The sequence below is a fragment of the Myiozetetes cayanensis genome, unplaced genomic scaffold (assembly GCF_022539395.1).
Source record: "Myiozetetes cayanensis isolate MyiCay16 unplaced genomic scaffold, myiCay2020 scf21, whole genome shotgun sequence".
Taxonomy (NCBI): Eukaryota; Metazoa; Chordata; class Aves; order Passeriformes; family Tyrannidae; genus Myiozetetes; species Myiozetetes cayanensis.
The window spans coordinates 5,517,258-5,542,504 of record NW_026087423.1 but is presented as its reverse complement, the minus strand read 5'-3'; the positions used below and the strand labels follow the sequence as shown (position 1 = coordinate 5,542,504).

The 25,247-nt window shown below is 49.8% G+C and overlaps 3 protein-coding genes across 4 annotated transcripts in view; all 3 read left to right on the top strand.

Annotated features, from left to right (window-relative positions):
- The first annotated feature begins 493 nt into the window (after positions 1 to 493).
- On the top strand, positions 494 to 5,908 carry GSC2 (goosecoid homeobox 2). Its single transcript, XM_050318149.1, has 4 exons — positions 494 to 1,061; positions 3,653 to 4,201; positions 4,899 to 5,146; positions 5,695 to 5,908. Exons 2-4 carry the CDS (start codon positions 3,895 to 3,897, stop codon positions 5,797 to 5,799), a joined length of 660 nt encoding a protein of 219 aa, XP_050174106.1. The 5' UTR covers positions 494 to 1,061; positions 3,653 to 3,894; the 3' UTR covers positions 5,800 to 5,908.
- Positions 5,909 to 6,897: 989 nt separating this feature from the next.
- Positions 6,898 to 16,863, top strand: ESS2 (ess-2 splicing factor homolog). The gene is made up of 10 exons (XM_050318147.1): positions 6,898 to 7,079; positions 7,339 to 7,507; positions 8,093 to 8,188; positions 8,770 to 8,936; positions 10,203 to 10,320; positions 10,999 to 11,132; positions 11,279 to 11,381; positions 12,710 to 12,819; positions 13,718 to 13,833; positions 14,407 to 16,863. The coding sequence occupies exons 1-10, from the start codon at positions 6,933 to 6,935 to the stop codon at positions 14,690 to 14,692; spliced, it is 1,446 nt and encodes a 481-aa protein (XP_050174104.1). The 5' UTR covers positions 6,898 to 6,932; the 3' UTR covers positions 14,693 to 16,863.
- A 2,944-nt stretch (positions 16,864 to 19,807) lies between these two features.
- Positions 19,808 to 25,247, top strand: part of DGCR2 (DiGeorge syndrome critical region gene 2) — a 47,126-nt gene continuing 41,686 nt past the window's right edge. Inside the window, exon 1 of one of the 2 annotated variants that reach the window (XM_050318145.1) lies at positions 19,808 to 20,056. In XM_050318145.1, the coding sequence (XP_050174102.1) occupies positions 19,978 to 20,056 (79 nt within the window). In that variant the 5' untranslated portion in view covers positions 19,808 to 19,977. The remainder of the gene's footprint in view (positions 20,057 to 25,247) is intronic. The other variant, XM_050318146.1, reaches the window with a different exon arrangement.

The window sequence follows — 25,247 nt, the reverse complement described above, 5'->3', positions numbered from 1 at the left end:
GGGCTCAGCGGCCCCCCCTAGCGCTGCCCCCCGGCCCGCCGGGCACCGCCGGGCACCGCCGGGCTCCCGGCAGCGCCGCTCCGGAGGAGGGATGCGCGCCAAGCCGAATCCTTCATCCCGACGCTGGGCCCACCGCCGGCGACATGCCAGGGGTTGAGAAGCATCATCATCATCATCCCAAACTGTTTCCACAGCCAGTTAAAAGGGAGAGACCCCAGAATGGCTGAAAACCAGGGAGGTGGTGCTGCCTGCCGAGCACAGAGGGGTTTGTTTGGTCAGTGGGAGGTGGTGTGAGATCTCTGAAATGCCACCTGGAATGCGTCAGGGTGAAACAGTTGTCTCATTCCACCGCGGTTCATTGCAGAAGAGGAGGTTTGGTACCCCACAGTCCTCCTGCTGCACCATGGGTGTCCTCTCTGGTAGCCAGCATCCCTACTAGCCTGCATCCCTAGTAGTAGCATCACTAATAACACCAATACCCAGTGAAGAGACTTCATTTCTTCCTGTAGGATGAAATGGCCTTTGGAGAGAGAGACACAGATTTATTATAGAACTAGATGTTAATTACCGTAAAATCCAAATTATTTTATTTGCATTCTTTTTGTCAGTTGGCAGAGGGTTGAACTATTTTAATAGGCACGATTTTAAGGTACCTTGCAAACCAAACCATTCCATGACTCCATTATTTCTGTGTTTTTGTTAAACATAGTTTTAGCACCTGACTAATGCATCCCACTGAATCTCAGCTATCCAGAGGGTGCTTCTTGGTTTTGACTTTGAAGGCTTGTTTTTATCCTGTGTTGTTTCTCACAGTGGCACTGAGGTGAGTGATGGCCATCAGCTGCTGATGCCACTGGATGAACCAGTGTCACAGGCAGCCCAGGAAAACTGGCTGGGATGCCCACGTGGCTGCACTGGGTGGCCAGGAGGATGCTGAGATGTGGCTCCCTGGGTGAGAACTGCACTTGGGGATGGAGAGCATCCAGCCTGTAGTTTTTGGCAGCATTTGTCAGCAACATCCATCTCTGTTCTGCTGTGAAACAGCCCAGGATTTGTCCCAGGTAAGTCAGAGGAGGTCACATCCCTCAGACCTGATTCTCTGTTCCCTGAGCACCATGGCTACCCCACAGAGATGAGAAGGGAATGGGGAGTAGCACTGCCAAACCAGAGCTCCCACAGGTGCCAGCACCCAGGCAGGGGCAAGGCAGAGGAAGGTGCTCCCATGTTGTAGGGTTACCAATGATCCTGTTCCCATCCCCTTGTGCTGCCTGCAGAAAGGAGAGGCAAGGGAGGGAAAAGGGGATTTTTTTCTTGTTTCATCATAGGAAGGATTTTCAAACCCTATAAATTCACTTTTGACAAGTGAACAGCTAAAGCAGATTAACCTTTTTGCTAATCCTCTATAATGGCTTTGGAATCTCCTTAACCAATAAGAAAATGATAAGAGCCTGTTTCTTTTCTTTTTATCTATATCTATATTGTCCTCTCTTGTCTGCATTTTTTTCCTTGCTTGTTTTATTTTCCTTTCCTTTTCTAATATGAAATAGCCCAGCGATCCTATCTCCCAGAGGCTCAGTAAACAGAACATCAAAAATCCCTTTCCTTTATTCCTCTCCCGTAACAGGGTGCAGAGAAGTGTCTGCCGATTGGGATTTGATTACCAGCAGCTATCAAAAGTCTCTTTGTAAGATCTGGATCCTAAATCCCATAATTCTTTGATAAAAGAAGTATTACCAGTCCATTTTCTGAAGTGAAAGGTACGAGAGGAATGAAAGAAAGCAATCAGCAGAGATCCTAATAGGCTAAGTGCGTGTGCTGTGGGAAGGCAGGGCCAGCCCAGGGAGCCCAGGGAAAAGGGTCCTTTGTTGGATGGGGAAGGAGAATTAATCCGCTTCAGGCTTATGATTATTACAGCCAAGAGCAGAAATGGTGGGATCCTTCACCTGCCATGGCATGTCTCAGCTCAGCAGCCCTACAGTCCTTCTGGACTGGCACACTGTGGGGAGCAGGACCTGGCCCCATATCCAAGTTCTGTGCTAGTGTTTGGACATGAATGAAAGCTGGGAGCAGTTTGTAATGATCTCTGGTGTTAGGGCATTCCCAGTGCTTCTCTGGAGTGCTGACACCTCGGCAGGGCAGCAGTGAACGTATCCAGACTGGGCAGCTACAAAGGCGTCTTCCTCTCAAACCTGCAGCAAACAAGTTAAGATTTGCAGATCATGGTTATAATCCAGGTTATGTCACCGGAACAGCTGAAGGGGAGGCAAATATAGGAATGGAATTACAGATAATGGTTTGGTTTTAAGTGAGTCACAGGTAGAACAGCCATGGGGCATCTCTTCCCAGCACTGGAATACCTCGAAGGTGAGGAAGGGCAGGCAGTGAGCAGGGCCAAGGAGAAAAGAAGGGGGATTGAGAGGGGGCTCTCCTGGAAACTGGCTGTCAGCTTTGCATGATGCCAGAGCCATTGCTGGGCTGTGGTTTGATGTGCAGTGGTTTCACAGCACCCACCTGTTTGTGTCATCGGTGTGCCATGAGAGAGACTGGTAACTTCTCTTCCCTGTGAGGAAACACCGAGTGGGAGAGCGCTCCCAATATGAGCTCCTGAGGCCTGGCTACTCAGCTTGGCTTAAACCACACTGAAGGTAAGAGAACTTGGTTTAAACTTTCCTAAGCAACCTGAGCTCAGTCACACCTTCCTCATTTTATTCCCAGCTCCTCGTTTCCTCCAGGCCTTGCTGTTTGCCCTTGTGAGGGTTGGAGCCAGACATCCCCTCCAGTCCTGAGTCACTGTTCCTGGCTGTAGCCTCAGCCCAGTTTCTCTGGCTGGACAGGAGTTGGGAATTGAACTGGCTTTGGGGAAGCCTGGCTGCTCCAGGCAGCTGTCCTGGCTGCTCTGGGCTCACTGAACCATGGGACCTGAATGCCTGCCTGAGAGCACATGGAGGCAGCAGCTTCAGTCCTCCCCTTCCCTTCCCGACACGGAGCACGGCACAGCCATGCAGGAGGTGGTTACATGCCACTAAGCTATGGTGCAGAGCTGCTGTGAGCTGCCAGTAATCTAATTTATTAAGGGCTTTGAATCCTTACAAAGAGTATGTTGGATACATGCAAAGCATCTGCATTATCAGAGTGATTAGTGCAGCAGAGGTGGGGGAAAAGGGAAGGAGGGAAAATACAATTTCTCTGCCTTCAGCAGAAAATAAATCAACTTTCACAGAGAGTTCTGGCACAGCCAAAGGCTGTGCTGTCATTAAAAAATGATTTTTTATTAAGCTGAACTCTCCTCTCTCATATTGTATGATATGACAGCTCTCTTTTGATGGGAAAGCTTTCATTTGGCCAGAGAAAGGGATAATTTGCTTCTTTTAAGGAGTTAATCCTCTGGTCCATTTCCGGGCTGGGAACAGCTATCCTCCCCCTTCCTTGGATAGGAGGCTGCAGCACAATGGAGATCATAACCACCTCAAATCTACACCCGAGATGGAGAAATCAGATTTCCTTCTCCAGTCATTTTTGTGGGATTAGCTAAATCTTAGATCCACACTAACCCTTCACAAAGCTGCCAAGATTAGTTAGAATTTATTTTATTCACAGGGGGGTTTACGGTTTTCTTTCCAAGGGGATTATATCTCTCTCTATATATATTTAGGGTGGCTTCAGTCATAAAGCAGCTGGGTCAGAAGGAGGAAAAGTATCCGTGCGTATGAAATAAAACCTCAGCTGCGAGAATGCCAGTCACTTGAAATGCCAAGACAAAGTAGTGGTTCTGATGGTTTTGCCAGTCCATTTTAAAAGCCATATAAGCTGTCCTTTCCCTTGCGAGACTCCACTACAGAGCTAGCGCAGGCAGACCAAACCCCCTCAGCCCAGGCTGCCTGGGCTCAGCACAGGATGACTTCAGAACCAGCACCAGATGGGGACCCCGGCAGGAGAGCCCTGAAGAAGCCGTGTCCGTTCAGCATCGAGGACATTCTCTCCAGCCCTGTGGAGAAGAGCCCCCAGGTCTTGGTCCCGCTGTGCCTGCGGGGCATCTTGGACTGCGCACCCAAAGGGCTGTGTGAGCTGGAGACCATCCCGGCCAGCTCCCTGCAGGAGGAGGAGGAGGAGGAGGAGGAAGAGCTGGAAGGGGCAGGCTGTGGCTGCTGCTGCTGTTCCCACACAAGTGCCCGGTCTCTGCAGGACTCGCCAGGTTGGCTGGGTGAGTGTTTGGGTTTGATTCATGGTGTGGGGCTCACAGGGGGGCTGGTGATAGTGCTGAGTGGGGGAAAACCAGGATGTTGAGTGGCATCTGTGGCATCTGGCCATGCTGTTCTCAGGCCCCAGCTCCAGCGAGCCGAGCTCTGCTCTCAGAGGTTTAGTGTGAAACTCTTGAGACGGTGATATTTCTAGGGACACAAGTCCTCTGTGGAGTGTGGGGCCCCATGGCCATGCTGCCCAAGTGCAGAGCTGTGCCTGCACTTCCTGACAACACCAGCCATGGAGAACCTCACTTGTTCCTTAAAGAAAAGAGTTTTGGCTACATCTCACAAAATTACTGCATCTAGGGTAAAAAAAAAAAGTAGTAAACCCTTAAAAGTGCAGTTCAAGAGCATCCTGAAAGTTCAGAAATCCCCCATGTCGGGACTGAAACAGCTCCTCACCAGGCTGTGAGTTTCCAGCCATTTTCTGCAGCCTTAGTGCAAATGGTACGTGACCAAGGAAAACCCAAAGACTTGCACCCTTCTCCCAAATGATGCCCTAAGCTCTTCTCTCGCTTGTGTGGGGACCACTCAGCCCTGTCACTGCTCCAGGTGACTGCAACATGCATGGGTGAAACTTGTGCCTGAGCTGCCTCGAGCAAGACGGGTGTTCCAGCCCCCGACCCCAGCACTGTCCCTCTCCCTGTCCCCTTGCAGACACCCAGCTCCCCTGGCCCATGAGGCTCTTCCACTCGGCAGTCAGGGTCTGCAAGAGACCCCAGGAGAACTCCAGCGAGCTGCAGACTTTCCACCAGATCCAGCGCCGGACGCGCCGGCACCGCACCATCTTCACCGAGGAGCAGCTGCAGGCCCTGGAGACGCTTTTCCACCAGAACCAGTACCCGGACGTCGTCACCCGCGAGCACCTGGCAAGCCGCATCCACCTGAAGGAGGAGAGGGTAGAGGTGAGGTCCTGCCACTTGGTGGGTGCTGCTTCCTGCAGTCCCCCAGGAACACAGACCAGGGCATTGCACTGTCCTTTTCGGGAGCTGCAGACCCAGGGCCTCGTTTTAAAAGTCTATTCTTGTGTACTTGACAAAACAGGACTTGGGAATGGCAAACAATGGAAGGATATAAACCAGTTTCTGCTGGGCTGATTTGTTCTGGTATCCAGTCCCACTGACACGATGCCTCTCTCCCAGAACTGCCTGTATAAACACACAGACATGTCCAACTCTGCCCATCCCCTGTACCCAAGTGTATGTTCCTTACTCACGTGCTCTGTGTGACTTCTGAACTTGCCATGGGATTGTCCCGACTCCCCTGTGCCCCTTACCTGTATTGCAGGATTGCAGAGGAGGGACTGATTAAATTTTGTATCAAACTTTCATATCAGGAAATGTATTACAGTGGCCTACAGCTCCCATGGCACAGTTCAGCAGCTCAGCTGCCTCCCCCCCTCCCAGTAACACACGAAACGCAAACGCCCTTTTCTTGTTTTGCACTTTTCTAGGTTTGGTTTAAAAATCGTCGGGCGAAGTGGCGGCACCAGAAGAGGGCGAGTGCCTCAGCACTGATCCTGCAGGGCACCAAGCAGCCTCCCGAGGAGAGCTGTTAGTGCTGTGGGTGCTGTGGGTGCTGCAGCTCAGCAGAGACACACCAAGAGCACCCACTGCCCGTGGCTGACAGGCTCTGCAGGGGGGTGACCCGAGGGGCACTAATGAAGCAAGAGGGAATCTCTGTGATTCACAGAGGAAGAGGACAGGTAAAAGCAGGCACGGCACTTTCACAGCCCTCTTGCAAACCTATTTCACGTGGTAAATAACTCGGCAGGCATGGGGTGCAGGGGACAGAGCTGTACCAGTGTGAAATGTCTGTGCTTCAAGAGGAGAGAGTCCCCTTCTTGTCTGTGCCCTGTACATGTAGTATTTGTGCTTGTTTTACTGCTGTAATTTGCAAAACATCCTTCGAATGAATGTTTCCTATTTGCAGCACCTCAGTGGCATCTGGAGTTGATTTGGGGGTGGCACTTGCTGAACAGGCGATTCATTCCGTAATAAAGAAACTGGGATTTATCCCCACAGCCCGAGGCAGAAATGATCCATGGGTTGTGATGGGAGGGCTGGCACAGCTCTCTTTGTAGCATCCAGGTCCTGTCAGAGAGAGCCATGTCTGTGTTCCTGGCAGGGACAAAGAGAACCCATGTCCTGTAGAGCACCGAGATCCGTAAAACTGTCCTGTCACCTCTGCCCGAGAGGCTGGGCAGGGGTCCCGCTCCCCAGGGACACCTTCCCCATTCCCAACCCTGGGGATCCCGGGGTTTTTCTGAAAAGGCCTGAGGCGGCCGTGGGGGGTACTGGGGGACGCGCCCAGCTCCCATCCCAACTCCTATCCCGGTTCCCATCCCAGCTCCAAATCCAGTTCGCCCTCTGCTCCCATCCCAGTTCCCATCCCAGTTCTCATCCTAGCTCCCATCGCAGTTCCCATCCCAGCTCCCATCCCAGCTCCATGCTGTTCCCATCGCAGTTCCCATCCCAGCTCCATGCTGTTCCCATCCCAGTTCCCATCCCAGCTCCATGCTGTTCCCACCTCAGTTCCCATCCCAGCTCCCATCCCGCCCCGCCGTCCCAGAGCGGGACCGGGCGGGTCCTCCCGCCCGGCAGGGGGCGCTCGCGGGCGGCGCGGTGTGTCGCAGCTGTGCCGTGCCGGGGCGGAGGAGGAAGAGGCCGCGGCCGCCCCGGGCCCGCCGCGATGGAGGCGCTGCCGGCGCCGCTGCCCGCGGGCTCCCCCGCCGCCCTGCTGCCCGCCGCGGGCCCCGCCGCCGTGACGGCCAAGGGGACGACGCCGGCGGCGCCGAGGCAGACGAAGAAGATCCTGGATGAGGAGGCCTACATCGAGGTGAGGCGGCGGGCCCTGCTGCGCCGGTGCCCGGGCCGAGCGCTTCGGGTCGGCCCGGCCGGGTCCGCCCGCGGCCGCTGCCCGCTGTAACCGCGGCTGCGGGCCGGGACGGCGCTGTGGCCGCCCCCCGGGCCGAGAGCGCTCCGCCACCCGTGCGGGGCCCGCGGGCTGCCCGTCCTGCCCGGGGCTGTGCCGGCCCCGAGCTCAGCCCCCGCTCCCGGGTGTCCCGCCGTGCCTTAGCAGCTGCCTGTGTTTGCAGAGCTTGGAGAAGATCATTCAGCGGGATTTCTTCCCCGACGTGGAGAAGCTGCGGGCGCAGAAGGAGTATCTGGAGGCTGAGGAGAACGGCGACTTGGAGAAGATGAGGCAAATTGCCATCAAGTTTGGCTCCTCCTTGAACAAATCGTCGAGGGACACACCTGCACCCTGTAAGAAGTGTCTCTCTGAGGCATCAGGAGTTTGTATCTGATACTGTTGCTCTGCTTTATTTAACTGGGTGCAGACAGTGCTTATCTGAAAGGTTAAAGATTGACATTGCAGGAGAGTTACTGCTCCAGATTGGGCAGTAGCCACTGGTGGCTGATGCTGAATCTCTCTTTGATGGTGTCTGATAACTCCTTATTGAAGGAGGGGTTTTGGACGAAGCAGCTTTTGAATAGCCATTCCTTACAGGCATCTTTTGCCAAGTTCCTGCTCCTTGGAGAACAGGGAGCACATGCTCTAATATGCAGTATTAATGCTATCAGAAATCCTAAGCTGTGTTTTGAATCCTTACTGCAGTTTTAGGTGTTCTTGTTGTACCTACAGATGTGTAAGGTGTAAGGTTTTCATGTATTAGCGACAGAAGGTGTTGGAATCTCATGGTTATCAGAGGTTCCCTCAGCAGGAGAACAACTTTTTAATTAAATTGTTGTTCTCTTGTGCCTTCTGTGACTTGTTTGGCACATGACCCTCAGAGCAAGAGTCCTGTTCTGTGCTCTGGTAACCAAATGAACCTTTATTTTCTGTGACAGATGTTACCCCAGCCACGTTTGAAACCCCAGAAGTGCATCCAGGCGGCCTTCCACTGGGAAGTAAATCCAAAGGCGGCATCAAATCTTCAGAAGAAGGTAGGAGAATGTTGTTTCTCTGGGTGAATTCTTCAGCAGCTGGAAAATATTCTTGTGAGCTCTGTCTGCTCTGAGGGTTTTGGGTACTTAGCAAATGTTTAAGCAGTTTTCCTTTAACCTTCTGGTAGGTGAAGATGATCCCTCTGAAGTTGAACTTGATGTAATGATGTTTTATGTCATCTGTGTGAATTCTCTTTGTGACTGGGTAAATTCTTAACTAACTTGATCTCTTCAAATTTTTCCTGTGTCACCTGAAATAAATTCTGTCAGTAAGCAGAGACTGTAGGGGCAGAGCTGTCTGTAGGGCACGTTACAAATGTCTGCTAGCAGCTGGCCACTTATGTGCTTTACCTTTAGAACAAATAGCTATAAATGCCATGAAAGGTTTCATGTAAAAGTTGGTTGTATGTGTTCCAAAAAAGATTTATTACTGTATGAATGTATTTGTTTCCCCAAGTTCTGTGTTAATTGTCAGTGTGTCCGTGGAAGGCTCGCTGCCAGGAGGATTAGCAGTTCTGTGTAGTGCTCTCATAGAAAGGGAGGCATTAACCTTTCTCAGGCTTCTTCCTTCCTCTTGTTAGGAGATGCAGAAAAAGATGATAAAGATGCCCTTCCCAGCCTGGACACCTTCCTGGCCAAGCACACGAGTGAAGACAATGCTTCGTTTGAGCAGATCATGGAGGTGGCCAAGGAGAAGGAGAAGGTCAAGCACGCGTGGCTGTACAGTGCAGAGGAGGAGTACACTCGGGTAGGAGCTGCCTCAGCTGTGTCTGCCCTTCCAGAGGGGCACAGCAGGGAAATGCCATTGCACTCTGTTTCTTACTTGCTTGGTAAACAGAGTATTGTCTTGCCTTCTGTTTTCAAATCTTACTATAAATGCTGATGAGAATTGTTGGCTCTGAGAAAGGGGCTGTTGCATTCGGCTGTTCAATTACTCATATTATTGAATAAGAGTAGAAAGATCTCAACTTTGCATAGTGGGTGCATAGGTTGATCATGACTAAGTCTGAGCTAGGCCTGAGTCCTGTGACTGCTCTTTGCTTCTTTGTGCAGTCCTGTTTTTTCCCCATCTGTAAGAACGGTGTTGACTTAGTTGCTGAGGATTTGTCTCTTAGAGCTTTGAGACTGAAAGCACTGCACTGAGTGCAAGTATTGCTGTCCTTGGCAGTCTCCTCCGTGAGCAGCAACACCAGGGAGAGCAGCTGAGAACAGTTCCTGGTGTTTGTCCATCAGCCCTTTATTGTTTGCATTAGACTGTGTGTCTCAGTCCAGCTTCTTGTTTCTGTTACCAGAACTAACCCCTTCAGCTGCCCAGGCACAGTGCTGTGTGAGCATGGCTGGCTGTGCTGCCTTCCTCAGCTCCCTCTGGGGCAGGTCCAGAGCTGTTCAGGGGCTGCCTTGTCAATCCTTAGCCATCAGCAGTGAGCAGCTGGCACTGCTGCCAGATGTGTCAGTGATGGATGAGGGCTGCAGTGCCTTTAATGAAGTTTGGCACTGACACATGAGTGTTTACTGCTGTTGTGAGGGAGTGTTATTTTTTTATCCCAGCTAATGTAAACCCTCAGAGTCTGTTACAGTAAAAATGCCCTCAGTGGCTCATTATACATCTTGAATGCTTTCATCCAGAATTAAAAGGCAGGCAACAGGAGAGCTCTTGCAAAGCACAGGGATTGTTTCAGGTCAAGGTGAAGCTACTGGAGCTGATCTTGTGCTGGAGTTGTGTCTTGCTGTCAGCCAGCACTCCGGTCAGACCTTGCATTTCCTTGCATAGTGTGCTCCATAGGGAGTGGTTGTTTGGAAGGTCACCTGGGATCAGGATGGTTTCTCAAATGCCAGTTGCCAAAGAGAGAGTGCCTGTGCTGTGCCTAATGCAAAGTGTGCCTGGATAGATGGCTGACAGGCTTGTGATGGACCTCAATAAACCTGTGTCTGCCTCAATAAAGATTGCAGGAGGCTGTTTCAGACCTTTTTTTTTTTTTTTACCTTTTAAAATATTTTTCCATTGCCTTTTCAGCGACAAAATGAAAACCTGGCACTTCCTTCAGCAGAGCAGCAAGCTCTGGAGAATGTGAAAGCTGGACTGGATACCTGGGAATACACGGCTCGGAACACCCTCATGTATTACCCAACAGGTGAGGCACACAGGTCTTGTGGGAAAGGCACTGGTGGGTTGACTCCAAACAGTGCTTACAGCATTTTTATGCATGACTGAGCAGCTCTTACACATAATACTGCAATTTTTCTTCTGTGAAGCTCAGATATGTAAGGTTGGTTCTAAAAAGTACATTTTCTTTTTTTCCTTCTCTTTCTTACTTTCTCGGTCCTTTGCCTCTGATTCCAAAGTTTGATCGTGTCCTATTTGTCATTGAAAAGCTCATTAGCTATTATAGAAGCACTTGTTTTTGTGAGCCAAGTCTGTCTTCTTTATGAGCACTTTGTTACCATCTTTATTCATTTTTTGCTTCTGCTCAAAGAGTGCTACTTGGGCTTATATAGGAAAATACGTAATTTTGCAAATGCAGTTTTCTTTCTTGGCTATAAAACGTACAACTGATAATTTCTGTGAACCAGTGAAGTAGAGAAAAGAAAGTCTTGTTTACTTTTTTCTTTAAAGAAAAAATTCTATTTCAGGTGGTACAAAGCATGCATCTAGTGCAAATTTTGTTTTAAATTGCTAGAGATACACACTGAAATTGCTGATGTTTTGTGTTGTGTAGGAATGTGTGGCAAGTGCCATGTTGATCATGAGCTTTAGAGCAACTGCCTGGTGTTACCTGAGCCCTTTCTTAAAAGCCATTTTGCTTTTCAAGGTGTACCTGATGAGAGTGACGTCTTTAAGAAGCCCAGGGAAGTTGTCCATCGAAACACCCGCTTTGTGAAGGACCCTTTTAGCCAAGCTGTGAGCAAATCACAGCTCCAACAAGCTGCAGCCCTCAATGCTCAGGTTGGATAATCTTACTTCTTCTGATTAAAACCTAGTTACTGCTCTGCCCTCTGGTGTGGTTCATCCTCCAGGAGAGCTGTGTGTGTGCTGGGCACAGCTGACTCACACCTTTCTCCTCGTGACTGGCCTTGTCTTTTTTGTTTCAGTACAAACAGGGCAAAGTGGGACCAGATGGGAAAGAACTGATACCCCAGGAGTCTCCAAAAGTGAACGGATATGGATTTGTGGCTACCCCCTCTCCTGCCCCAGGTAAGAGGGTTTTCTTTTTTCTCAGTTTTGAGATGCACTTATTTTGTTCAACACCAGGGTGTCATTACTGCGTTAGACAAGGAGGTAAAACCTTCTCTCTCTGTGTACCTCATGAGCTGGTGACATTTTGTGTGCCGTGTATGGCAGCTCGATGCAGGGCTTAAATCTCAGTCCAATTCACTGCTGGAAGTCACACTGTCCTGCAGGCTCTGAGCCAGCTGCTGTACCATTCAGTGCTCAGGAATCACCTGGAGCATGGTGAGCCTCCCTTGGCAACTGCAGTGCTGCAGCTGCTTGTTTTGTCCCTGGGTGACGCCTTTCTAGCGCTTAAAGATAAGAATTCAAACACTTCACAAACATTCACCTTCCAACAAGCTCAGGTGCTTATTCAAAATGAGGAGTATTTGTGTCAGTGTGTCCTGACTCAGTGATGGTTCAGCCTGGCTCAGAGGGATGTGGCAAATCCCACTTCATTCACAGTCTAACCCGCTGTTTTCATCCAGGTCTTTTTAGGTTCTTCCTTTGCCTGGATGCACTTGTGTGTTACAGATGTAGTAGCTGCGGGATACTTTCAGTTAGAACAGACTGTTTATTTTTCTTCCAGTTGAAACCTGGTACCTGAATGTACAGCTGTTCTTCACCAGCCATGCTGTTTCTGTTTCTTTGTCCTTTATGCCGAAGAGTGACCGTACTGGGGCTTTCCCTCCGGACAGCCTGCAGGTGGCGTTTGGAGCGCACCTCTCTTATCCATTCAGTGCCTTTTCCAAGCGCTGGACAGTTGGATTTTCTAGCCAGAGATTTGATTGGGCTCTTAGAATCCGTTCTGCGGCTGTTGACCAAGGCACAGTCACTGTCTGGCACAGGGTGGCCAGAAGGTGACTGGAGGGTACACTTGGCTGTAACGTTTCCTAAGTCCTCCGCCCCTGTTCCTGCTTTTACAGAGTTCCCTGTGTTGAAGGAGTTTTCATACAGTGGCAGAGGGGAAGAGTAGTGCAGAGGGGAAGAAGTAGAAGGAAAAGTGAAAGTGTCACTAAGCAAAAGCTCACCAAATGGAAAAATAAACACATGGAAAGGACAGTGCTTGGCTGTTGTAACCGAGAGGGTGACACAGCTACAGGCAATCCTGGGAGTTTAAGGTTCCCCTGTAATGGGAACCACACGTTAGTGTTCACATTGGCTGTGATTTCCTCTGCAGTGGGGGGGCTCCTTGGTGTGTTGATGAATTTGGTGCATTTCCTAATGTGCTTCTCTTTTTTTTTTTTTTTTTTTTGTGGTGAATGGACAGTCAAATGTCTTGCATGGGCATGACTTTTTAAATTTGTTTCTAGGTGTGAATGAGTCTCCTTTTATGACATGGGGTGAAATCGAGAGCACCCCTTTGCGTCTGGAAGGGTCAGAAACACCCTATGTGGACAGAACACCTGGACCAGCCTTCAAGGTATCTCATGTCAGGGAGTCAACAACCTGTTCTCTTTTTTTTTTGGGGAGGACTAAGAAGGGAAAGGCAAGTGAGTAAGTGATAGATTAACATTGTTGTGGAGTGTGACACATCTCTGGGTGGTGTTCCCAGTCCTTGAGACTAATAATCTAGTTTGTGCTGGAGGGTGGAGGTGGGCATGGATCCACATGAAAGACACTTGGTACCTGAGGTGGAATATACACTGCTGGCAGGAAAATGACATTCTGTATTTGATGGTGGGCCCAGACAGAGGGGCTTTCAGAGGAAGCTGAAGAGACACTCGATTTCTCTGATTTTAATGTATGAACGGGTGAAATTGTAGGATTTTCCTCTGTCTGGATCTTCTGGCTGTCACAGCCTGAGGCAGATGTATCAACTGAGAGTAGAAAAGACACGCTGGCTTCGCTAATGGCACCTAACCCTGCATGCTACCTGTCCCCTGCTGGTGTCATTGAATGCGAGCTGAGACTCTTGAGTTTGAGAAAGGTGTAATTTGCTGTATGTGCCTCTTGTTTTGTCAGACTCCAAAGCCTTTGACTGGTTCTCCTGCTGTTTAGCAATGTCTGTATTTGCCTGAGAGCTGGCTGGCTACAGGCCAGGCAAGACACAGGTGACATTGTTTGTCTAGGAGAGACAGCAGGAGGAAATGCCAGAGGTAATGGCTGCTTCCTTGACTGGACTGGTTTTACCATTTCTGTTACTTGCTAAGGCAGGTTGAAGGTCTCTGTGTCCTCTCTGGCTTTTTTATAGCAGCAGAGAGGTGCAGGCTGACCCAGGCTCTCCCTGGTTTAGATCCCTGTACACTGGAGTCCAGCTGTGGAGGGGCTTTGACTCGTTTTTGCAGCACTCACGAGTGAACTGTGCGATGCCTTTACAGATCCTGGAGCCTGGGCGTCGGGAGAGGTTGGGACTCAAGATGGCCAATGAGGTGGCAGCTAAAAACCGAGCAAAGAAGCAGGAGGCACTTCGAAAAGTGACAGAAAACTTGGCCAGGTGAGACTTGTGTTTTGACAGCAGAACTGGGGAGGGGTGTTATCTGATGAGATTTAAATCCGCAGGTGTAGAAAGGGAGGAATGGTGGAAGGGAAGGATGCTGGAAGCAGGAAGAGGTACATTTGGACTGAAAGTTTTTAGAAATTAAAAATTTAGATATTAAAAAACTTAATTCCTGAGGGAAAGTGGCTGGTGACTGTCCCTGATACTCCCTCTTGTCAGCATTGCTGTTCTGCCCTACAGCCACCCAACAGTGGGTCAGTGTCTTGCCTCATTGCAAAGAGGAGACACGGTAAGACTTGTGTGGCTGGGTCATGGGAAGGACAGAACAGGCTCAAAGGAAATGTCAGGCAGTGCCACTCAGGTTTGGGAGGGATGTAGGAGGTTTCTCTGCCACTTGTCTCTAGAGATACAGGCTGTGTTTACCTGCAGGCAGGATGATTTCTGCAGGCAGTAGGTCTGGTTTGTGGGGGGAGTGGATACTGAGCTCACCTGTGGAGGCAATAATGCTTTTTGTGATAGAGGCAGATTTTTTTACTGTAAAATCTTTTAAAACTGTTTATTCTATTTCAGCCTCACTCCAAAAGGACTAAGCCCAGCAATGTCACCAGCTTTGCAAAGACTGGTAAACAGGACTGCAAGTAAATACACTGACAAAGCCCTGCGAGCCAGCTACACCCCCTCCCCGGCCCACACAGGAACTCCTGGTTACAAGACCCCGGCCAGTGGGCCCCAAACACCCCAGGGCACCCCACAGTCTAGGACAGTGTCTCAGACACCGGTATCTCAGGATACCACATCGATCACGGACAATTTACTGCAGCTTCCTAAAAGAAGAAAAGCATCTGATTTCCTCTGAATATTCCAGTCACCAGGAAGGTGGTGGTGACCTGGCTGGGCTCAGGACTGCAGACTGGTTGTTGGAAACTGAAGGGAAAATGAAGATAATTTTCTCTGTTTGTCTGTTTAAGCTGGCCACGCATTTGAATTCGTTTCTGTACAGATACACCTATTTCTAAAATGGGCTAAACCTTCCTAAAAGGCTGAACTGGACTTTGTTCCAGCTTGTCAAACTACTTTGAGTTTGTACTTTGCAGAAGAGGGGACACAGCTGTGTATACTGAGACATGACAGAATTTTGGAGAGGTTCTCTTGAATTTGAATTTAAACTGCTGCAGTTCACAAGTTAGACCAACTTTGTGATCTTGTTAAAACCAGCAATCCTTAAGAGGATCCCTGTTCCTCCTCCACTCCTTACACTTGTGCAGAATGGGATTTGCCTTGCTGCCTTTGCTCAGGCTTTTCTTTCCACGGGTTTTGGGCTCGCCCTGTTCTGCAGCTGGCAGAGGGGAAGGGACCAGATTTGTTTTTATAGCTGCTCTGTCTGTGACTCAAAAGACTTGATGATATTGAGGATCACAACACAAGGGCTGGGGACATTCCTGGGTCATCCACCAGGGTGACAGTGCCATTCTGGAGAACAGAAGTGGTACTTCTGATAGCCACACTGGGGCTTTTGTTTGGTGTTTTCCTCACATTCTTTGAAACTTTTGGCTAATTTTTAGAACTAGGAAAAAAAAAAAAAAGAAAAAAAGCGAAGCAATTTTAACCATTCGTAGCCTGCACTCAGAGCTGCGGTTGCTCCAGTGTGAGCTGGCCTTTGTGTGTGGGATGAGCCCTTGTGTGGTGTGATCCAGCCCGGAGAAGCACCGTTCACCGTTTAGAAGGAAGCAGAAGTGGCCAGATGTGTGCACTTCTTGCACCACACCTGAGTACAAGACAGCCTGTGTAATGCTTGGCAGTGTTGACATTTGCTGTAATCACGTGATGTTTTACTGGAGGAACATCCATGGAAAGTCTTATGCAGCTCTGAGGAGTGTCTGCAGCCTTCTCTAAGGTCTGGGGTGTTGGATGTTGTGTTTGTCTTGGTGGAGAACTTCCCCTTCTGTGGTTTCCCCTGCCACTTCCAAAACTTGTGTCCCTGACTCCGAAAAACCCTTCCAAGGGACTTGAGTTTTATAGTGCACCTTGTAAAAATAAATTGATCAACATGGCATTTCCAGGAATCATGACTCAAGAAATTAATAATTTTTGCCTTTTTAGTCCAGAAATAATTGAAGGCTAAGTTTTTTCTTTAAGCAGAAAAATTTATTCTCAGGGACCACTGAATGAACATGAAAGGAATCCACTTACTAAAGTTTCTGTGCTTTTGGAGATGTCCTTTAAGAACAGAACTGGCTAAATACCAATCAAGTTCTTAGGTAATTTCAAATACTAATTATTTATCTCATAGTGAAATGCTTATCTCCATTAAACACAGGAGCTCTCTGCTGGAGTACACAGGCAGATGGTCAGGCCCTGGCCTGGAGTTTGAGTCACTAAGGGGACCGGGAGCAAGGAGTAGATGTGAGATTCCAACCCGTTTGTGGGTGTGGCAGTTCTCTCCTCTGAGTGTGGGGTGCACGTGAAGACTGGGCAGTGTTTCAGGGACCGTGGATGAGGAGTACACATGGGTCAGGAGCGGGATGTGACGTGTCTGCCACGGCATTTTAAACTGGTTGTGCTTGTACCAAGGTGTAGCTGGGATAATAGAAAGGGAAATACGATGTCTGAGAGTGGTTAGTTCCGTGTTGTGCAATTCGTGCCTAAAAGCAGATTGCATTAAATATCCTGTGGATGGTGTTGGTTTTGTGTTCGCCCTCAAGTGAATTAACCTAGGCAGCTGTACTAAAATCACAGTCTTGATTCTGCCACACTGAAGGGCCTTCACATGGTTTCTGGAAATGTAATTTATTTTCAGTTGAATGCTATAAAACTGGATCTCTTGAAGGGGCTGTAGTGCTCTTCAGATTGGCTGTTCCTGTAACGCCTGCTGTAATGTCTGGTCTCTGCTTCCTGCAGCAGCTCAGCCCCTGATATCTGTAATTAGGGAATCAGTAAATATTGCCAGATATTTTTGCTGCTGTAGCAGTGGCAGATAATCTGCCTTACAGGGCCAGATCCAGTGGGAAAAACCATCTTGGTTCTTGATGATTTGTGATTTTTTTTTTCCCCTCCCATTTTTCAGCAGGTTATTTTTCTCTTGCTGTTCCAGTATATCTGCATTTTCCTGTGTCCAAGGTCCAAGCACACTTCCTCCCTCAGCCAGAATAGCACCCAGAGCTCTCCTAAGGCTGCAGGGGTGGTTGGTGGTGAGCAGTGGTGGCCGTGGGGCTCTCCTGGTAGCTCTCACAGGGCTGGCTGCTGTGGGTTATGGGCTGCTTGGAAATTGCAGGAGCCTCACTGGACCTGGGGCCGTGTGGTGTGACCTGGGGCTGTAACACCACATCCAGAGTCTTGGGTGCCTGCACGTGCAGCCTGGGCCTTGGCTGTTTGCTCTGTGCAGGATAGAAGATGAGAGACCACAAGAGATTCGTGTTCTGATAAGTCTTATCACTGAGCCCTGAGATGGTTCTCTGAGCCCATCCCCTTCAGGACCAGGAGCCTTTCCCTGGGCCAGGGGTAACCAATCCTGCCATGGTGCAGGGGCTGCAGCTTTTCACCTACCTGAAAACAGGTTCCTGTAAGGGCTGGGGTTCTGCTGCTTGCTACGTCTCTGAGTAGAAGTAGTACTTAGCTGAGAAGGGAAGCTGTGGTTGGAGATACTTTGTTGTTTTGGGGGATTGGGCTATTTCTCTGTAAAAATAGAGGAAATAGATCTGCTCACTCAGGAGAGTGGGAAATGAAGCAATTCCCACTTCCTCATATTTGCATTTCATGCCTCAGTCCCAGCTGCTGGCCTAACAGCAGCTGGCTACAAACCCCAGCTCAGAGTCAGGCCAGGACCAGAGCTGGGTTCAGCCACCACCCCCATTAGCCCCTTCCCTCGGCTACAGCAGCACAGGTGCTCTGCACATGCTGGTTGGAGAAATACTTGTTCCCAGTAGGAATCGGAGTGCCTGGAACATGCCAGCTCCCACACACCCTGAACAGAGCCAGGGACAAGCAGCCTGTGCCCTGTTCTCATGGTGGAGGCATCGTAGGATATTTATTTATGCATCGTGGTGTATGGTGCAATGGCCAGGCCCTGAGTGCCATGGGTTTGGGGTGGATAAGGAGTGCCCTGGATCAGCCTAGGGTTGGCCTGTGAGGCTGTGCCGCAGGAAGCCAGGAACAGCCTGTCCCCACAGCATCCCATGGGAGGAGCAAGGCTGGGAGTTTGATGCTTACGCTTTGTACTGGACTATGCTGTCATGCTTTGGGTCCCCACAGACACAGGATCATGACAGTATTTGGCAGTACACACGAGTTGGCAAAGTGGTTTTGGCCTAAATCTTCAGGCAGTGTCCTGCTGCTTGTGACGCACTCCAGAGGGTCCCTAAGCACATGTCCCCAGCCACGCAGTGCTCCTGGAGCCCCCAGGGCTCACAGCTCCAAGCTCAAGCTTGCTGCTCCTCCAGCTCCAGGGACTTCTTGGCAGGCACCAATTTCCACTGCCACGTTAAACTTGACATTTAGGTTTGGAAAAAGCACCTCCCTGGTGTTGATGACCTGAGCACGGCAACAGCTCCTGTGGGGCCAGAGGAGATGATGCTCCAGAAATCCCACAGAAGCCCTCATTCCCTGCCTACAGGTCAGCAGCTGGCCTGGGCAGTGGCTGAGGGGCAGCAGAAATATCTGTACATCCATCGGGAATACCCCTGAGGGAAGTTTGTCACTTGGTATAGTGAGTAACTGATATTAATGGGGAAACGAGGAGTGTGTAAAATTGGGTCAAAATGGTTTTAGTGTTTTGAGAACTTCAAATTGTAGCATAAGAGTGGCAAACACCTTGTTGTAAACAAAAACTAAAAAAATATAAAAATGTCCCAGGCACCTTTCCAGACTGTGACTTTGCCACCTGGGCTGACCTCCATCCAGTACCAGTTGTGGCACTGGTCTGCTGCCTCCTCCCCAGCGGCAACACCCAGGGTCAAATTCCTACAGGCACCTGTCACTTGCAGGGCCACTAACAATGACCTGAGCCGCACAATTAGCTTTCTTTATGCACTTCCTCTCTGTCTGGGCCTGGGAGCTGGGAACGTGGTTTTGCCAGGAGGTGTGGAAACACCAGCCATCTCCAGCACTGGCTGTGGGGATGTCCCAGGTGCAGAGACTGTCCCGCCCTGCCCATGGTAGTGGGAGCAGAGCAATGAAGAGGCAAATGATGGTCAACCTGGGAGCCCGCTGGGTTAGGGAGGGTGGTGCCACTGGAAGTGTCTGCAGTGGCAGGTGAAGGTCATTGCAGCAGGGCTGGAGGGGACCTGGAAAGGCCATCCTGGGAGACAGAGGAGGAGCGTGGTTGGGGCTGGGGACAGGCACCATCAGGCTTTCTGGTGGTGATGGAGTTGAGCAGGAAAGGACACTCCAGCTGGGGACAGGGAAACGCTGTCCTGGAGGGAGAGGGGAGTGGTAGGAGCTGAAGAGAACTGAGCAAGGCCATCCCGGGGGGATGGAGAGACTGGGATTGCAGTGCTGGTGAGGACTGAGGGGACTGGTAGAGGCCATCCCGGGGGGACGGGGATAGCTGGCAATGTCCATTCCGTGGGACGCAGATGGAAGTGAAGACTGTTCCGTGGAGCACAGAGGGAACGGTGCGGGGACACAAAGCATGAGCTGTGCCGGGGGGCACGGAGACGCCTCGCGCCCTGAGGGGCCGCTGCGCACGAGCCCAACCCCGCCACCGCCCCCTGCCGGCGGCCCCGCCCCACTCTGCCGTCCGGCCCCGCCCACCGCCGTAAGTGGGCGGGGCACACTCGGGCCGGGGCGTCCGGCCCCGCCCCCTCGCAGCCGATTGGTCGGGTGGCGCGCGGCGGGCGGGGGCGTGCCGGCGCGGGCACGGCGGAGCGGGGAGGCGCGGCCGCCATCTTGTGCACCGGCGGAGCCTACGAGCGGCCCCAGCGCGGCCGCCCGACCCGCCGCTCCTGCCGCTCCCGCCGCACCCAGGGCCGCCCGCTCCCCGCCCCGGGGCGGCGGCGGACGGCGGAGGGAGGGGAACAGCTCAGTGCGGACGGGCCCCCCGCAGCCCCCCCGCGGGCCCGGCGGCGGCCCCTCCTCCCCGCCGCTCCTCGCGTCCCTGCCCGCGGGTTTGTGGCGCTGTGCCGGGGGAGGATGAACGGAGGATAAATGGTGCCCAAGGCGGACAGCGGCACCTTCCTCCTCCTCTTCCTCCTGGTGCTGAGCATCACCGAGCCGCTGCGGCCAGGTAGGGGCGGCGGGGCCGCGGCGGGGCCGGGGGTGCCGGGCCACCCTCCTCCTCCGGCTCAGCCCGCGGGCGGGTCCCGGGCTCGGGGGCGCCGGGGCTGCTCCGTGGCGGGGGAGCGGGAGGCGGGGGGAGCCCCGGGGATCGAGGGGCGCGTGTCCAGGAGCCGGTCCCGGCCCGGTTTGTGCTCTGCCACCGCTTTGTGCGCTTACACAGAGCCGGGACCCGGCCGAGCATCGGTGCCCTGTGCCGGCTGCCTGGAGCCGAGAGAGCCGGGACTTACTCTGTGAGTCAGGGAAAAACGCACCTGTTAAAGTGTGAAAGCTTGGGGAGAAATCTACATAACCCTACGGGCAACGAGCGCTGGAAATGTGGTGCCGGCCGTGACTTAAGTTTTCGGGTGCTTCTTACTTTACCTGCTTTTATGCTGTCGGCCTCGGGTACCATCACAGCCAGACAAAACACTCGCTTTCAAAGTGCCATTCGAGCCCGCCAGAAGGAGAAAAAAATGCTGCTGCACCTGGTTCCTGTGTCATCTGTCTAGTTCTGTTTGTGCTTCTTTTAGGGAAATAATTCAGTGATGGAGTTCTGTGTGCTAGCTGCTGGGCACGGGGCTTAAAATCTTAAGGTGATTAACTTTGGAGAAATGGTGTTTGCAGCTTTTCTTGGTACGCTGCTCAGCTGGGGTTTCTTTTTGAGTGTTGAACTCCCTTGGAGCTCGGCAGAGCCCTCAGGTGTCTCGGGCTGCTCCTGCCAAGGAGCATCAGCCAAAGTGTGAGGCTGCCTGGAGTGGCTTTGCAGGTTTGAGAACCGTCCTCCCATCACACCGAGCGACTGCTCCTGGGTGGCACTTGCTCTTTGTAAATAGGAGAATGAGAACCGTGGTGTACTTTGAAACCCCCTTGTTCTTTCTCGTCAAAATAACTTTTATGACCCAGACTAATAAAACGTGAGCTGCGTGTGAGCGAGTTCCCAGCAGAGCTGGAACACAATTGGGTCAGTGTAGGCAGAGTTACTGAAATAACTAACTTAGGTGTTGAAACTGCTCTGTGTTTGCCTTGTTTTGTTTTAGCTTGTTTTTTTGGCAGTGCGGTGTATGTACAGGGCTTATGATATGCACTTAAATAGCCAAAAAAGCAAAGTGCGTGGTGTTGCTAGCCTAGCATTATTACAGCTAGAGGCTTTTATGGCTGAGAAGGTTCTGTGTAAAACTGATTTCAGGCACCTCCTCTGTAGCTGTCCCTAAGTGCTACAGGCGGCTGGATTGCTGGCTGGAAAGGTTCAGATTCATAGCTGTCTGTGTGCTTTTACAGGTGGGTAGAGTTGACCCTGAACTCGGTTTTGAGCGTTGTAGCCTCCTAGAAATTAGCAAATGGCATTTTTCATATTGTGTCAGCACATTTGTTGTTCCAGTTTGGTATCGAACCTCTGTCAGCAGCTGATGCTTGATGGATGAAGACAAGTTTTTCACTGAGGTTTGCTTCTTTAAGACAAATGATTTTTTCCCAGTGGCTCTCTAATGTACCTTTAGAGTTTTGTGCTGCTGTAGCCTCACTGGCAGAAGTGTCTTGTGAGCAAACCTTAACTCATCTGCTCATGTTCTAACCACTGCCTTTGAAACCTGCAGCATTAGGATTCCCCTGTGGCGGCTCCACGTGCATTCCATGAATTTTGCCCAAACCATGTGTATTCCTCAACCTAATGTGAAGTAACACAGCTGGATATAGTGCTGCAGCTGGAGTTCCTTGCTGTGTGAGGAGTTTCTGAGTTCCATTTGGAATACACTCATCCATCCTGTTTACTTGGTGGCTCCGGATGAGCGCGGTGGCTGAGCTGTCCATGGTGATGCCTCTTCTTCCTCCTCAGGAGAGACTCCATCGCTTCTAGGTGGGCTCACAGCTTTTTGCCAGTGTTGTTTGCTCTTTTTGATTTGCTTCATTTAATATCTCAAACATGCTGTCTCAAATCTACCTGTTCAGTAGATTAAATAGTGTATGGTTTGATCCTGAAACACAAGGTGCAAATAGGGAAAACCTGGTTCTTGCAAGTTCAGAGGATGTACAGAACCAAATTTACCATTTTAATCAACGATAAAGGAGTCTCTGTAGTCTTTTTTGGGGGGAGAGACATGAATTTTCTCAGAAAGAGAAGAATATCTGGACTTAGGATTTATTTCCCTGGTGGTATTTGCTCTACCTTTTGCTTCTTTAAACCTGTGTGTTGTAGCAACTGTCTGTCTGGTTTAGAAAGGACACCTGCAGCTTGCTGAGCTTAAATCTGTACTTGGAGCTGTGAGATGAGTGCTGCAGAGTGATGGGAGGTTTTATGTACTCCAAGATGAATGTGTAGTCCCTTCACAATTCAGTCCCGGCGGATCAGGCATCTCTTTGTATTTCCATGTTAATTTGACACTGGCTTTGTATGTGTGTTCTTGCTGTGCCCTTCAGATAAATAAAACCTTCTTTTAAGCCTCCTCAACTGTAGTATCTTTTCATGCAATCTGAAAGGCAGTGATTTTACGTGGACTTATTTTTTCCTGCATTTAGGATGAGATGGGTTTTAGTAAATAAAGAGAGAAATTAATTAAAATGTCTTCTTTTTACCCTCGTTTTCCTGCCTTGGTTACATGAGTGTTTTACACTACTGTCATCACTAACAGGGTGGGCTACTTTCAACATACCATGACATTGGCCCCAGCTGTGGAGACTTGGGTTCCTGAAGGTGCTCAGAATTTTCTGAGCCTGTGGATTTTTAATGATAATTTTGTGCCTTTGAGAATCTTTACTTTGACTTTTTTTTGTCCCAGTCTTTCCTTTTCTGTTTGGACCATAACCTGCTTGTTTTGATTAGTTGCCTGCTTTATAATGCACTTTTGAATTAGTTCTTTTTTAAAAAATTGGGCTCATTATGTGTTTGGAATCTGCTGATGGGAATTGGAGCTGAATGTATTGTACTTTTCCAAGTATATGGGTGTAGAGTGAAGGATTAACTTAATATTTCCTCCAAACACTTAGTGAATTTACTCTACCTGGCATTCAGACACTTGCTTTTTAGGGATATTTACCACAGTGGAGTTTGGTTTAATAATACCTTTTCCAGGACAGCTCAAAACATCTGCTTCAGGTTATCTGTCTGGCCAACAGCTGGTGTCTTTACGTAAAGAAATACATTGGTGGTGTGTTAACTGAGTCACAGTAAGCTGTTCTGGTGGATTTGGACTGAGTTTCTGAACCAGTGCATTTCTGTCGGTTATCAGAAGAGCATCAGAGATGTAAATTGTTACAAATGCAGTTTTTCACAGTGGGGGAATATTTAAGAAGTTCCTCTTTCTGTTACCATCCCATTACACCACAGAGAAGCAGGGGGTTTGGTGTCTTTGTGTAGCACTGGGAACTTAAGCAGTCTGGAACGATCAACACAACGTGTTTCAGAAGTGTTTAGAGGATTAATTAAGATCATCATTGCTAAAGACAATAACATGTTTTCATATTTCTCTAACAAGATACTGCTGCGTGCTAATGGAAAACACTTAAACATGGTCAGGCTTTATATTGGATTTTGTAATAGTGGTTTAGTACAGAGCCTTGTGAATGTAGGTCATCGGTCTTTCTTATTAGAGCATTTGCCAGGCAGCTAAAAGCCAATTGAGTTCTTGTTCTTGCAGCGTTTTTTCTCCACTTCAAAGCCAGCTAAAGGAAATAATTTTATTACCCAAGGTCTGTTTTAAAAAATATTGCACAGTGTACCTAATCTGCAGTGCTTAGAAAGACTTGCCAGTGCAAGTGGTCTGGTTAAAACCCTGCACTCCAGCTCACAGTTTGGACTTCCCGTTCACAGCTCACTCACAGCTGTGGTTATGCTCTCACAGGTGGGGTGTTGGTGTTTTGACACGGTACAACTGACAAGTGTGTTTAAATTGCTCTTTCTTGTCTTTTGGTTGAAAGTTGTAGGTCTTGAATGCAAGGCAGAGCTCACTGGAGTAGGGGCCTAAACAAACTCACAAGCAGCATAGTGTCAGTGTGCTCCACTTGTGTGCTGTGACTGGACGTGTCTGGTTTTGTGCAGAGGAAGTGTATTGGTTAATTCAATTGGAGACCCACATATATTGTTTATAAAATGTGCTCTGGCCCAGCGTTCCTTTGCTCTAAAAGGAGTTTGTTGGTAGGCAAATAAAAGCCCTTACTTTGCTCCTTGTTCGCTGTCTCTACCTTAGTGAGAGCTGTGGTGAATTTGTTGGGGTTTGTGTTGTCTCTGACTGCAGTCTCTGTATTCAGCTGAATTCCCAAGTGAAAGGTTCTAGGTGTGAGGGGCAGAAGGGTTTTTATCACACCTCCTCAGTTAGTTTTGCTGAAAGTGGGGCTTGGCCTGTCTTCCAGTCTGGTGTTTTCCCTCGTATCCTCTTACTTCTCTATCTACTGGTTTTAGGTTTTCTCTTTCTTCCTACTGTTACCTGTTAGTGAGCTCTTGTCCTGGCGTTCCTCGCTCTGCTGTTTGCTGTTGTTGCAGCTGCAGAGCGAGGCTGATGGATGTGAAAAGCGTTTCTTGTGGCTGCTCTCAGTGTAGCGGGGAGACAAAGCAGAAGGTACCAGACCTTATTAGCAGGTCTGATCCTTTAAGACTGGTAATTCCTGATGTTAATTATAAAGCAAAATTTTTGAGGTGCAAGTGGGTTTGCTGCTAGCTGTGGCTACAAAGTAAAGGAGAAGAAAGGAGTCAGTAGGCAGAGGGCTGTTTGCATGCACTGCTCTGATTCTGAGAAGGAATAAACCAGAAGGGCACCGTGGGGTTTTGCAAACATGTGACTTTTATGTCCCTATGGTAGGTTTAGGGGAAGAGGAAGGTAGGTCCAGAACAGCAGAAGGGATGGAAAAGAGAGCACTGCATCAGGAGGAGGCAGCTGTGCTTCTTTCTTGGTAGTTGGGGGGAAAGGCCCAGCTAGCTTGAAGAGAGAGGAATTTCAGATCCTAAGTATGAAAGATGTAAAATCCCCCAGTGAATGTCAAAAATTTCTGCCAAGACTTCAATGAATCATTCCTTCCTTTGGAATTAGCTTTGTTAGGGCTGGTTTTGATGTTGAATTGTAATGCAAGAATAGTAGCTACCTCTGTGGTCCATCTCTGAGTAAAGCCTGGGTCTCTGGGTTTTTACGTGGTGGTTTCTTGCACCTTTTAGAAGTTCTTGTTTGATGCTGTGG